The 12,573-nt window shown below is 28.0% G+C and overlaps 2 protein-coding genes across 2 annotated transcripts; one reads left to right on the top strand and one right to left on the bottom strand.

Moving 5' to 3' along the window:
- The first annotated feature begins 6,040 nt into the window (after window positions 1-6,040).
- On the top strand, window positions 6,041-9,166 carry LOC124821596 (uncharacterized). Its single transcript, XM_047293504.2, has 2 exons — window positions 6,041-6,943; window positions 8,373-9,166. The coding sequence occupies exons 1-2, from the start codon at window positions 6,452-6,454 to the stop codon at window positions 9,144-9,146; spliced, it is 1,266 nt and encodes a 421-aa protein (XP_047149460.1). The 5' UTR covers window positions 6,041-6,451; the 3' UTR covers window positions 9,147-9,166.
- A 2,713-nt stretch (window positions 9,167-11,879) lies between these two features.
- On the bottom strand, window positions 11,880-12,140 carry LOC148204277 (transcription activator-like protein). Its single transcript, XM_088107869.1, has one exon. The coding sequence runs from the start codon at window positions 12,138-12,140 to the stop codon at window positions 11,880-11,882; it is 261 nt and encodes an 86-aa protein (XP_087963995.1).
- Window positions 12,141-12,573: the final 433 nt, after the last annotated feature.

Here is a 12,573-nt window from a genome sequence, read left to right as displayed (position 1 = left end):
CATCAAAATTACTTTGAATTCAACCATTTGAGAGAATTCAAATATAACAACTTTACAGTATATTAAAATACAAATTTTTTCTTGTTTTTAAATGACCCTATCATAAAAAAGTTTTTTAAATAATCTTTCAAGTCAAACTTTTTAAAAGTCATATATTAGGCAAATGAAAGTTATTTTATAAAATTAATTTCATCGTACTTATATTTTATTCCTAATTACAAGTTAGGTAACATATACTGAGACCCTGTGCCAAGCATTTAATAAATATACAAATTTAGACATAATTATTATGATATGATGGAATTAATAATAGCAATGCGATAATTTAAAAATAATACACATAGACATGATGAAAATATTTTACTACGATGATTATATGTTAATATTATTAATTTGATGATTATATGTTAATATTATTAATTTAATATTAAATTAACATGTTTACTACAAAAAATTGAATGACAACGTTGATTTTTCTTTTTTTATATCAAACAAGTCAAATTTAAAAAGCAGCAAAATTTATTTAAAGAAAAAAAAAGGTTATTAATAAAAAATAAATAGAGTTGTTACTTGGTAGGTGTTAAATTCTAGACTGTTTGGTTGGGAAACAAACAAACAACCATGTAGGTTGTTTTACCTTAAGCTTTACTCTTATTGCTCAATTTATTCATTTGAACATGTTTATTCTAATTTTATATGGAATCACTACATGTGACAATTGATTTATGATTCTGTTATAGGTTTCTAGTTCCTTATCGAAAAGGTTTGATGAACACATTTTGAGTTTTTTACCCCTATTTAACATATATTAATTTTTTTATTCTTCTAAGTTATTTAATTTAAATTATTATATATTTTAAAGTAAAAATATTATTTTATAGGTGTGGAATAGAGGGTTGAATAAGATTTTGGGTGTTTGTTTATTGTCACCTTTCTCTTATAGTGCCTCGCTTTCACTTTTTGTAACAAAATTTATGAGTAGAAGTAGTACATGATATTTTATTTATTTATTTTTTCCTTTATTCAAAATTAAAATTTTACATTAAATATATTTTTAAAATTTGTCTATTAAAAAGTATTTTTATTTGTCAATATCCATTTTTAAAAATCACTTGGATCTAAAACTATGATCAGATAAAAAATAACGAGACATAATTTTTTTTCTATCAACAAGCAACGTCAGATTACGAAATCATGAAATTAATGATTAAATATGTTTTTAATGTTTTAAATTGAAGATAGTAATATCTTGTCCTCAAATTTTAAAAGTATAATTTTTGTTTTTTTCAATTTTATAAAATATTAATTTTAAGTCTTGAGACTAGATAAAATCAGTGAAATTATATGAAAAAATAGTAATTTAACAAACATGTATCTCGTTCATTCAAATAAGCCACATAATTTTTTAAGAGTTTGTTGAAAGATTTAATAAATTGTAGTCTTTTAAATTATGGATACTATTTCTTTTAGTCATCTAATAAAAAAAACATATTTTATCATTCAATTATTCCAAATGTTTATTTTTTATTCTTCAAATTAAATGGTATTTATATATTCATTATTTGAATTATCAGCAGTTTATTAAATCACCTTACAACATTTTATTAAAATGACAACGGGAACAAATGTACACGAGTTTAGTAAACACACTTATTATTTTTAAAAGTGTTAATGGTGCGAGTTGGTTCAATTCTTTTGTTAAAATAAACATCCATATAAATATATACAAAATATATTCAGTTTGAAAGAAAAAAAAAAGAACTTTAGCCCGAACCAATTTTGTATGATTTGGTTTTCTTGTAGTTTTCAATTTTTAATTCTATTTTTTTATTTTATTAAAGTTTTACCCTTTTTTTTACATCCTTCAATCAAAATACAATAATAAAAAAAATCAGTTAAAAACTGATTAATACGTTGAATAATAAATGAATAAAATCATAATATTTAATATTTAATATGATTATTAAAAAATTAAATTATATACTTTTTGTAATCTGTTCCAAAATAATAGAAGTAAAACTTTAAAATCAATTCGACAAATTTGTATTGATTAAAGCATGAATTTCAAGAAGCCAAAATGGGAAAATTTAGCTTGTATTTGAGCTGAAGAGTGAATTTGAAAAAGTATAAATGAGTGGATTTGAGGAGAACAAGAATTTGAAAATAAAGTTGTTTGGATTGAGAAATTTAATATTAAATTTTATAAAAATTAATAAATAATGTGATAAATTTAGTAAATTAAAAAATATTTTAATTAATAAAATATTTTTTTTTTGTGATTTTCATTGTTATTGTTTAAATTTACTTTTTATTATTTTTTTAATAATATTATTATTTATTTTACTATATTATTATTATTATTATTTGATTTATTATATTCGATTTTCTTTTAATCCATTAGGTTGATTTATTTAATAATTATGAAATTATATTTTAATATAAAAGTTAAAAGAAAAACATATTTTCCAGTCAGATATATGAGAGAGAGGAAAGTTAAATGAATAATTTTGTTTTGTTTTTTATAATTTATTGTTTTTGAGTTTTTTATTTTTTAATATTTTGTATTTATGCGATTACAAATTTCTCATTTGTAAAAACAAACACACCATTGAAGAAAATGTAAAAGTGAAATTATTTAGGATAAATCCATATGCACAATTATTGATTTGGGATAATTAGATTTTGTAAAATAGAGTCTATTTCTATATGTGCTAGATGAGTAGTGTAAATTTCTGATTTTAGATGATTCTTACATTTTGTTCATTCGATCTTTTGGGTTTTTTATATATCTAAACTGGTTTGGATGATATTTTAAAAAAAGTATTTTTACGTTAAAATTAGTATGTGACTGATTAAAAAGATATTAAATGTGATTAAATATGAACAAATATATTTTAAACTTTTATTATAATAATTGTTATAGATTTTTACTTTTTATTGGTCTATTCATAATTAAATTATACTATAAACAACATTAATAAAATAATTTGTAATTATTATTAATTAAGTATTAATCTAACTTTCAATTTTAATCAATGATCCTATTACTCAATTTAATTGATTAGTCAAAAAGTGATCGATATCATCACTCTAAAATTGATCCACTCATGAGTATATATATATATATATATATATATATATATATAAAAGAATCCATCGTATCCTAAATATGTAACCTTCTAATATCACTAAAACGTTACTTTTCTTTGGATAATGATATTTTCACAACATTTTTTTTTATAATATTTTAACATCATCTATGTGTCATTCTGTGATTAGTTTATGTTAATGTTTATTGATTATAAAGTAATTTTAAACTAATCATATATAATGATACGTAAATAATATTAAAATGTTATAAAAAGAATATTGTGAAAACATCATTATCCTTCATTTATGTCATATGTAACATCATATGTAACAGGTTGGTTTGTGTGTGATGATAAAGCAAAATGAGGTACACTGGTTTGGTGGTGATTTGGCGAGGAACATGGCCACTTCATGTTGTAACAGGGAAGTAGGCATGGCTAACTAACCATTGCATGCATAATTGCTCATTATGAACACTCGAGTGTTAACAAAACATTTTCGGTTGTTAAGTTATCGTTTTATTGTTGAGAATGAATTTCATCCGCTCAAAATAATAATCATTTAAATAGGTACTTAGATTTAAAATTTAGATAAAAAAATTAAATGTTTTTTTTTAAATTTTAATATATTTTTTTCTTTTTAAATTCAAAAAAATAAATTTACATAATTAATTATTTTAATTTAACTGTGTCAACTTTTTTTAAGGGTTAAATAATGTTTCAAAATTTTATTTAAATTAAAATTTGTCGATGTAAACATTTCAAATATTAGTTTAAATATCATTTAACACTAAAAAAAATAATACTATATAATTTTAATGACTAAATTTATTTATTTTTAAAACTTAAGAATCAAATTGTACAAATTTTTTAATATATATTAATAAATTTTAATTTTATATCAAAATTTAAATACTAAAATTACATTTAATCATAGTAATTACTATCTCACCAATATGACTAAGTCAGAATTCAAGATAGATTACGAAGTAATCTAAGTATGAGGCAAATATTTTATTTAAATGACCACTGAATATTAATCAATGTATCAGAAATTCCAAACGCCATTGTTATATATTCATATCGATAATATTTAGATGTAAAAGTTAATTTTCTTTTGTTTACAGCTGCATCGAATTGGCTTGAATTTAACTTAATTATAATATTTAATTTGTAATATAAACTTTTTATCAATTCAAACTTTAAATTTTCAATTAAAATTGTTCATTTAAAAATAAAAGAATTCAAAAGTTAAAAAGTAAATTTTGAAAAAAATTTAAACACATAAAAGTGTATTTTTAACCAGAAAATAAAATAAAGCAAATAAAAAATAACACATGAATATGTGTATGCTTATTATCTGGCATGTTCAATTACTTTGATGGATAGATATTATGAAATATTTATGATTTACTAAACTAGTTTAAGACCTTTTAGTTAGTATCTTAAAGTTGTGAACTAGTTTTTGTTGTCATTCTTAACTTTTTCAACTTCAAGTACAATCTTAATATTTCTACTTATAGTATCTAAACGCAGTCACGATGGTTATGCCTAACTCAACTCCTAATTCAACAAAGTTAAATAGACAAGTTTACGATATTTAATTAAGTACTAATTATATAAATTATTATTTTATTGTAACATTTTATTTATATTTATTATTACTTTAATATAATATTTTATCATTAAAAATAGATATCAAGTGAGTATAAAAGATTATTTTTCGAATCACATATCCAAACTTACTCACCTTATATTGTATAAAAAATTAAAGTAAAAATAGCATTTTATAAATAGAAAATACTTGGTGTAGTATTCAGTATAAGAAAAAGATAAATATTTAATGTGATTAAAAGAAAAAAACTTATAAAACAGTTGACTATTGAAAGAATTTAAAATTAACGTTATAAATCCAGTGGTAAGAAAATATACATAGATACCCACCCAGGACAATCGAAATCTATCCAAATGAACGGTAGAGATTTAGATTTAAAATTTATATATAAAGTAAATATGGATTTTTAATCAAACGCAGTCTCCACAATTCCTGATATTGTAACGGTTTAAAACATCAAACACAATTGTATATATCCTCCTAATCTAATATTTTCCTCGCATCAATTTGAAAAGAAAATGAATGAATTTAATTATTTTAATAATAGGTAGAAATCGAATATATGAGGTAAATTAATTATAAAAAAGTCTTAAGAGTATATAAAAAAGTATGTAGTAAAAAAAATAAGAGTTTAATTTACCTTTAACAAGTCTTAAGTCTTGTGGTTCGATGTTAATTGAGAAGGATGAGATGTAAATATTACCAAATAAAATTGAAGACATTTGAAATAACAAATAAAATACAAACCTCAACGAATGATTTAAAATATATTTATCTTGTATGTACATAGAAAACTTTTATTACAATTAAATTCAAATAAATACATAATCTGAAAAGAATTCGGAAAGGTGATATATTAAATCATAATTCAAGCAATAAAGAAAAATAAAATCATTAAATTAAAATAATAATCAATAAAAAATCCAATAAAATAATAATTAGTCATAAACAAGACTCGCATATCCAGATCAACATCTGGGTGCACTATATATCAGCAAGAACAAATAAATATTATTAACCAATATTAAATTATGTTCTCTGCTCTTCACATTTAATTAATTAATTCTCCCTTAATGGCTATTTTACAATGAAAACTAAGTAAAAAAGTAAAATAATGATACTTAAAAGATAAAATGCATAATTAATTATTTTATTGGATATTAAGTTGACAAATTTAACCGTCCGTATCCAAGTTTTAAGGGGTCTATAGATTTCTACAAACAATGAAACCTTATTAGGAAGATAGGGATATGATATAGTTGTGTTTGGCAACCACATAATATCTTCCAAAATCTTACCTGATTTACATCTACAATTTCACCATTTGACCCGACTCAACCATCTTTCTTTAAAAAATATACAAAAGAAAGAAAATGTTAGTTAATTAAGGAAATGGAAGAATAATCGAATTCATTATTTTGATTCAAACACGGCGTTACAATTAGGTGTAGTGTGTTAATGGAAAATTTGTGTGTGCAATTTTCAAAATTCTCATTCTTCATGCTAATTCAACACTTCTTTCTAGTCATACCAAAACCCGCCACCTTCTTATGCAACCCAACACCATTTCTCACCAAACCATGCTCCTTCCATTTCATCACGCATCGCTTCATATGAATCCTATTGCTCTCTGCGTTTGTTGCGTTGTACGTCGCGTGATCAACCACCCTCTTCTGAGACGGTGAAGCTGCTGAAAACGGAGGCATCAGAAGAACAAAAAGCAGAGAATTCGAGAGACGAAAAAGAGATGTTAAAGAGCCCCAAAAAGTTTGTTGCTCCCGTTACTAAATGGGTCTGTGAGATTAATTGGCGTTTAACCGGGTTGATCATTCCTTTCGTTTTATTCATTATCTTCTTCTCTCTCCATTATTCCTCCACTTCAAACGGTTTTAACGCTTTCTATCCCGTTGAGTTTTTTCTCCGGCTCCCTTGTTCCGGCGAGAGCGACCATGTTTTGGATAAGGAGGAGTTGTTGCGGTCGAAAATTGCCGTGTGTTTGGTTGGTGGCGCTAGGAGGTTCGAACTCACGGGACCATCCATAATTGAAAATATCCTCAAAGAGTATCCCAATTCGGATCTTTTTCTTCACAGTCCGTTGGATTCGGACACGTTCAAGTTCTCGCTGTTGAAGTCTGCGCCAAATGTTGCCGCCGTTCGAATCTTCCACCCTCAGCCGTTGCCGGAGAACGAGTCTTATGTTCGAGTCCTCACCGCGCACAACTCACCCAACGGCATCCAGGTAATTTTCGCGTCTGTTTTTTCTTTCTTGCTTTATTGCATCTTTTTTCCTTTTTTCTGGATTCCTGAAAATACCACTTCGAATCAATTGTTAAAGATATATTCCATATATTTTGCTTGTTTCAGTTTTTAGTTTTCTTTTGAAATAACAAATAATCAAAATATGGATGGATAGTCTTAAGAACAGTTATCAGAAATTAATAAAAGAAATATTTACAGTAAATTAATTTTATCACCTATTTTTTAAAACTGAGGATTTTACGAATATTGTTTGGTGGAAGAATTTGAGCGAGTTGCTCGGTCACCCTTGTTGCACCTTTGCAGACGTTGTCATATCAGTATCGAATTCTTTTCCTTTTCTCCTCCTCCTACCCAGTACCATTTTGGATGCTATCGTAAAAGAAAAGAAAAGTAAAATTCATATAAAATCTTGACTTTTACATTTCATCTTCCAAAACAATTCCATGAAATCCAGATGAAGTTTGGTGAATGGAAAAACTGTCATTTATGGGTGGGGCACAATATTTTAACCGTTTTTAGTATGGGTAGGTTATTATTGCAGGCACGTAATCACGTTAGGTTTGTGGATTTATGTATACTTAAAAAGGGTTGTTACGATATTTTTGTTATATATTTTTATATTTGTGTCAAAATGTTAATTTTAGGTGTTCTTAGTTTTAAGTTTTTTCATATGCACACTATCATAGTATATTATAATTGTATTGTTATTAGTCATATAAAATGTGTCCATTCTAAATGTTAAATAATTATATGTATATCAAGTTATATTTACTTATTATTAGATTAAGTTAATAGATAACATTTAGAATAGCATCCAGCTCAGTTTCATAGGAAGGTTTTTCTTTTGGAAAATGTTCTATAACACAAAACTAGGACGATAAAACAAGAGCATTTAAATTTCTAAATTTCTTAAGATAAGTATACACAAAAAAGATTAAAAAAAATGTTCCTTATGTCACATGCAATATTCATTCTGAAATAGAAATAGAATCAAATAAAGAAAGCCTCAGCCTTCCCTTTTTATGCACTAGCTACCAGTCAACCACTTTCTACTTGGCTGCAATTCTTGCTCGCGACCAACCATCTTTGTTTATACCTAAATTAATTCCTAAATTGTTTAATTTTTGCTAAGTATGTTGTAGATTAAAATTTGTTGACATTAATATTGAATTACTTACTTGGGATTTGGATGAAAAGGTGGAAACTTTGGAGAGTTGGTGGGAAGTATTTTTCAGTTTTGATGAAAAGGGTAATGAGAGGGGAAGTTCCTCTCTGGCCCTACACGTCTAAATGATCCATGAACTTTTAGAAAAGCTAAACCAACCAAAGTTGCTTAGAGTTGAAGCGTGACGCTAACGTAGAAACCAAACGCTAATTATGAGTGAATTTAATTAGTATACGTTTTGCAGGGGCTTCTTCAGTACTTTAACCTCGTGGAGGGCTGCTTAACAATGATAAGATCACACCAACAGAAGAACAACTTCACGTACGACTGGGTAGTTCGAACACGTGTAGACGGGTACTGGAACGCACCGTTGGGCCCACAAAACTTTGTTCCCGGGAAGTACCTGGTCCCACCGGGCTCCTCGTACGGCGGACTTAACGACCGTTTAGGAATCGGCGACCTCACTACCTCCACGGTCGCACTGTCGCGTCTCTCGTTAATTCCGCAACTCGATTCCGCGGGCTTCAACAACCTCAACTCGGAGGCAGCCTTCAAGGCCCAACTCACCACGCAGAATGTGACCCACGTGGCCAAACGACTCCCCTTCTGCGTCGTTTCTGACCGCCGCTACGATTTCCCCCCGGGACAGTTCGGCGTGCCGGTGGCGACGCTGTCGAGCCCCGGGCCGCTCAGCGGCGCAAAGTGCAGGCCGTGCACGGCGGTGTGCCAGGGTCTGTGCGTGGAGACCGTGATGGAGTGGGTGGAGAAGGGGTGGAGTTGGACGGAGTGGGAGAACGGCGTGCTTGAGCTATGCGACGCTCGCGAAGGATGGGAAAGTGGTTGGGAGAAGATTTTCGATGGGGTCGCCGGGAAGAAACTTGCGCGTATTAGGAAGGGAATCCAGTTTATGAAAATGGGAGAATGCGTTGAGGATTTTCAGAAGCTGAGAAAACGCAGTACGCATTGGAGTGCGCCTCCGGAGGATGAGATTTGTACATTCGGTTTGACTCCACACTGAACTTTTCACCCTTTTCTTTGTCCCAGGGTAGAAATAGGAAAAATATCTTAAATTGAAAATACAGGACATATAAAAAAATTGTTTTATGTTTATAAATCAGTTTTCTAAAATTTCTGAGTTCTTCTCCATCATCAAAACAATATTAGAAAATCCCATGAGATAAAAATACAGCATTTTTAATATTTAAAATAAAATAAATATAGCGCATTTATAAATTAATTGTAAATAACTATTACAAATATCTTTTATTATGGATAAAAATAATAACGTGTCTATAATATAATTGATATTTTGTAATAACTTTTTAATTTTTAATCATTATTTTAAAATTTATATTAAAAGTATTTTTTTATTGCTTAAGTGTAAAAAATTTATTACTAAGATCCATATTCATTAAATCTCTTATATGGTTTACGTTTGCCTCTAAAATATGTAGATTACAAATGTATTTCGAAACTATTGTCTAGTAATTAAACTGTTAATCTTGAGTTATATATTTAAAAATATGATCTTAGTTTAGATCATAATTAAGAATTGTTTTGGTAGATCTTTTGTAGGACCGAAACACTAAACATTTATGACGCTTAAATATTTAGTAAATTGTTATTACTATTGAATTGGTTTGATGAGCTTTTGCTCACAATTGAATATTTAATAAATTATTATCACTATTGAGTATTTGGATCTTTATAAAGCGTGATCTTTGATTATTTTATCTCTGAATTATTAACTCAATAACTTAAATGTTAGCAAACGCTGTTCACGTTTAACTTTATTGACGAGCTAACTGCTGCTACAGATCGGTCTTAGATACTAACAATTCGGCTTAGATATATACAAGAATTAATCAGAATTTATTTCCACTAACAAATGATACTAACAATTTTAACAATTTTAGTTTAGATATCAGTCGTTTAATTGATTTGTTCATACAGCTGTAATTAAAAAAAATGAATTGAATTACTTTTAACTAATTCAGTTCTTAAATTTATCTTTCTTAAAACCCAGATCAAATTGTTTCAAAAGTTGTACAATTATAAAAAAAAGAAGTTAAATTAATGGAAACCAGCACAGTACATGTAACAAAACTAGATTTGATTTAATCCTAACTCATCGATCATGTAGTCCTAAATAAGAGATAACAAAAAAATGAAAGATCTTTTGTCGGAAACTCTTCGTCATTCAAATGCGTGAAGTCTTCGTCATTCAAATGGGTGAAGTCTTCGTCATTCAAATGCGTGAAGGGTGTGGAATCAAGCTTACCTTAGATAAACTTAAGCTTATTTTTCCCGTTTATGACCCAAAATATTGATTATTCACTCCATACAACTATTTTTCGTGCCGGGTTAGCTTTCCTGGAATTCTAGCTTCTTTAAGCTAAAAATCAATTTAAAAGTTCACGAGCGGATGTGAAAAACAGGTTAGTTGATATAAGCCAAGGTCAGTTTGAAATGAAAAATAAAATGTCATTAGAAAAATAAAATTCAATAATTAAAGAATGATCAAAAGAACATAAAAGACAAAACAGTGAACGTTTGTTAGCATCAAAATCATGACCCGTTTGAATTAGCTTTGTGTCATGCACGTACACAGTGCAACTAAAAGCAGTTGTGCTTTGTCACCCTCTATTCCACCACCTTTCAATAGTTTTTTCTTTGTCGAACACCGGTACATAAAATATTTTTTACAGTTACATATTATATCGGTTTTAAAGTAACAAATGTAACAAATATAAAAGATGATGCAGTGAGAATTTTATAAATAATACGAACCAAAAAAGCATAGAAAGTGAAGTGTTAACAATGTAATGAAAAAGTGAAAGACATCGTGTAACTAATATAATATATTAAATTCATCTTTTTGTTCTTGCCGCTTCTATTCATGTCCATTTGCAAACTATATCGCTTTCAGACTTTCTCGTCATCTCTTTTCTTTCTTCACTTCACTTTGGCACTTTGGAAAGTTTGGCACAAAACGATGGGGCCATTCGTTTGCTTTTTAAACAATGAAACGAAGGTGGCTTTGCCTTTTCTTCCTTTTGGCCCATCGTTCCCATCTCCCTCTCTTTCTCTAACCACCTTTACCTTCATTCATTTCACATCCTCACTTTGCAAATTACCACTCTGCCATCTTTAAGTTTAAAACAAGGTAGTAAGTACTGACTCTCTTCCATTTTTTGTTATTTCTTATTTAGGAATAGATAGTGATAAATTAGAGTTAAATCAAATCTGATTTTATTACTTTTACTCTGTTGGTTTGCATTAATTTAACTTTATAATCATACAACTTTTGAAACAATATATTATTTGATCTGGGTTTTAAGAAAGATAAATTTAAGAACTGAATTAATTAAAAATAATTTAATTCAAGTTGTTTTTTTTTAAGTTACAGCTATAGGAACAAATCAATTAAACGACTAATATCTAAACTAAAATTAATGGTATATTTTGTTAGTGGAAAGAAATACTTATTCATTTTGAATTATGGTCTAAACTAAAATTATATTTTTTTTAAAAATAGCTCAAGATTAACTCTAAATTTAATTACTCGACAATACTGTCGACATACCTTTAAAATCTACATATTTTACAGACGAAAATAAACATTATAAGAGATTTAATGAACCAACACCCTTATTATTACATATTTACACACACACACACACACACACACACACACATATATATATATATATATATATATATATATATATATATATATATATATATATGGTTACTGGATATAAGATTGGCCGGTGATATCTAAATCTCTGTCCCCAGATGAAGGGGGAGGATTGAGATTGGGCTTGATAGCGTCCTTATCAACGGGGCCATCAGCACTCTGACTGTCACTAGCCGGTGGCTTTGTAGGTTTCTCCGGTTGGCCTTTCTCGGTACCGTACATTCCGCCACCATAGGCACCGTGCGTCACAGGATCCATTTTTGAGATTTGGGGTCCCTCCCCCAATTTTTTCTCTTCCTTCTCTCTCTCCATTGACCACGCTTTCACTGAGTCTTCTCTTCATCTCTTCTCTTTATATTTAGAATCACAGATTTTTAGATCTTCATTTCGCCTTCTGTGTTTGACAAGTGTCTTTTTATTATATCTACGTGGCAGCACCTGTCCATGCCACGTATCCCATCTTCTCTTTCAATACCTTCAGCCCATCCATATCCATTCTTCCACTATTGTTATCTCTGTTCTCGATTATTTTAAAATATAGTTTTTTGTATAATAAGTTAAAATTTAATTGTAACAATATTTTATAATTGCAGAAAATTTGAATGAAGTTTATTTTTTGTTTTTGAATGTTAAACATGGAAATATAAAAACAATAGACGCAACAAAAGTCTTGGAAATTATTTAACAAATTCAGATAATAAAATGTAGACAGTTAAAATCGTAAAGTTATTTGTTATTTATTAAT

Source organism: Vigna umbellata, chromosome 2, assembly GCF_029865625.1.
Source record: "Vigna umbellata cultivar VRB3 chromosome 2, Vumbellata_1.0, whole genome shotgun sequence".
NCBI classification, from domain to species: domain Eukaryota; kingdom Viridiplantae; phylum Streptophyta; class Magnoliopsida; order Fabales; family Fabaceae; genus Vigna; species Vigna umbellata.
This window is presented reverse-complemented; position numbering and strand designations above follow the sequence as displayed.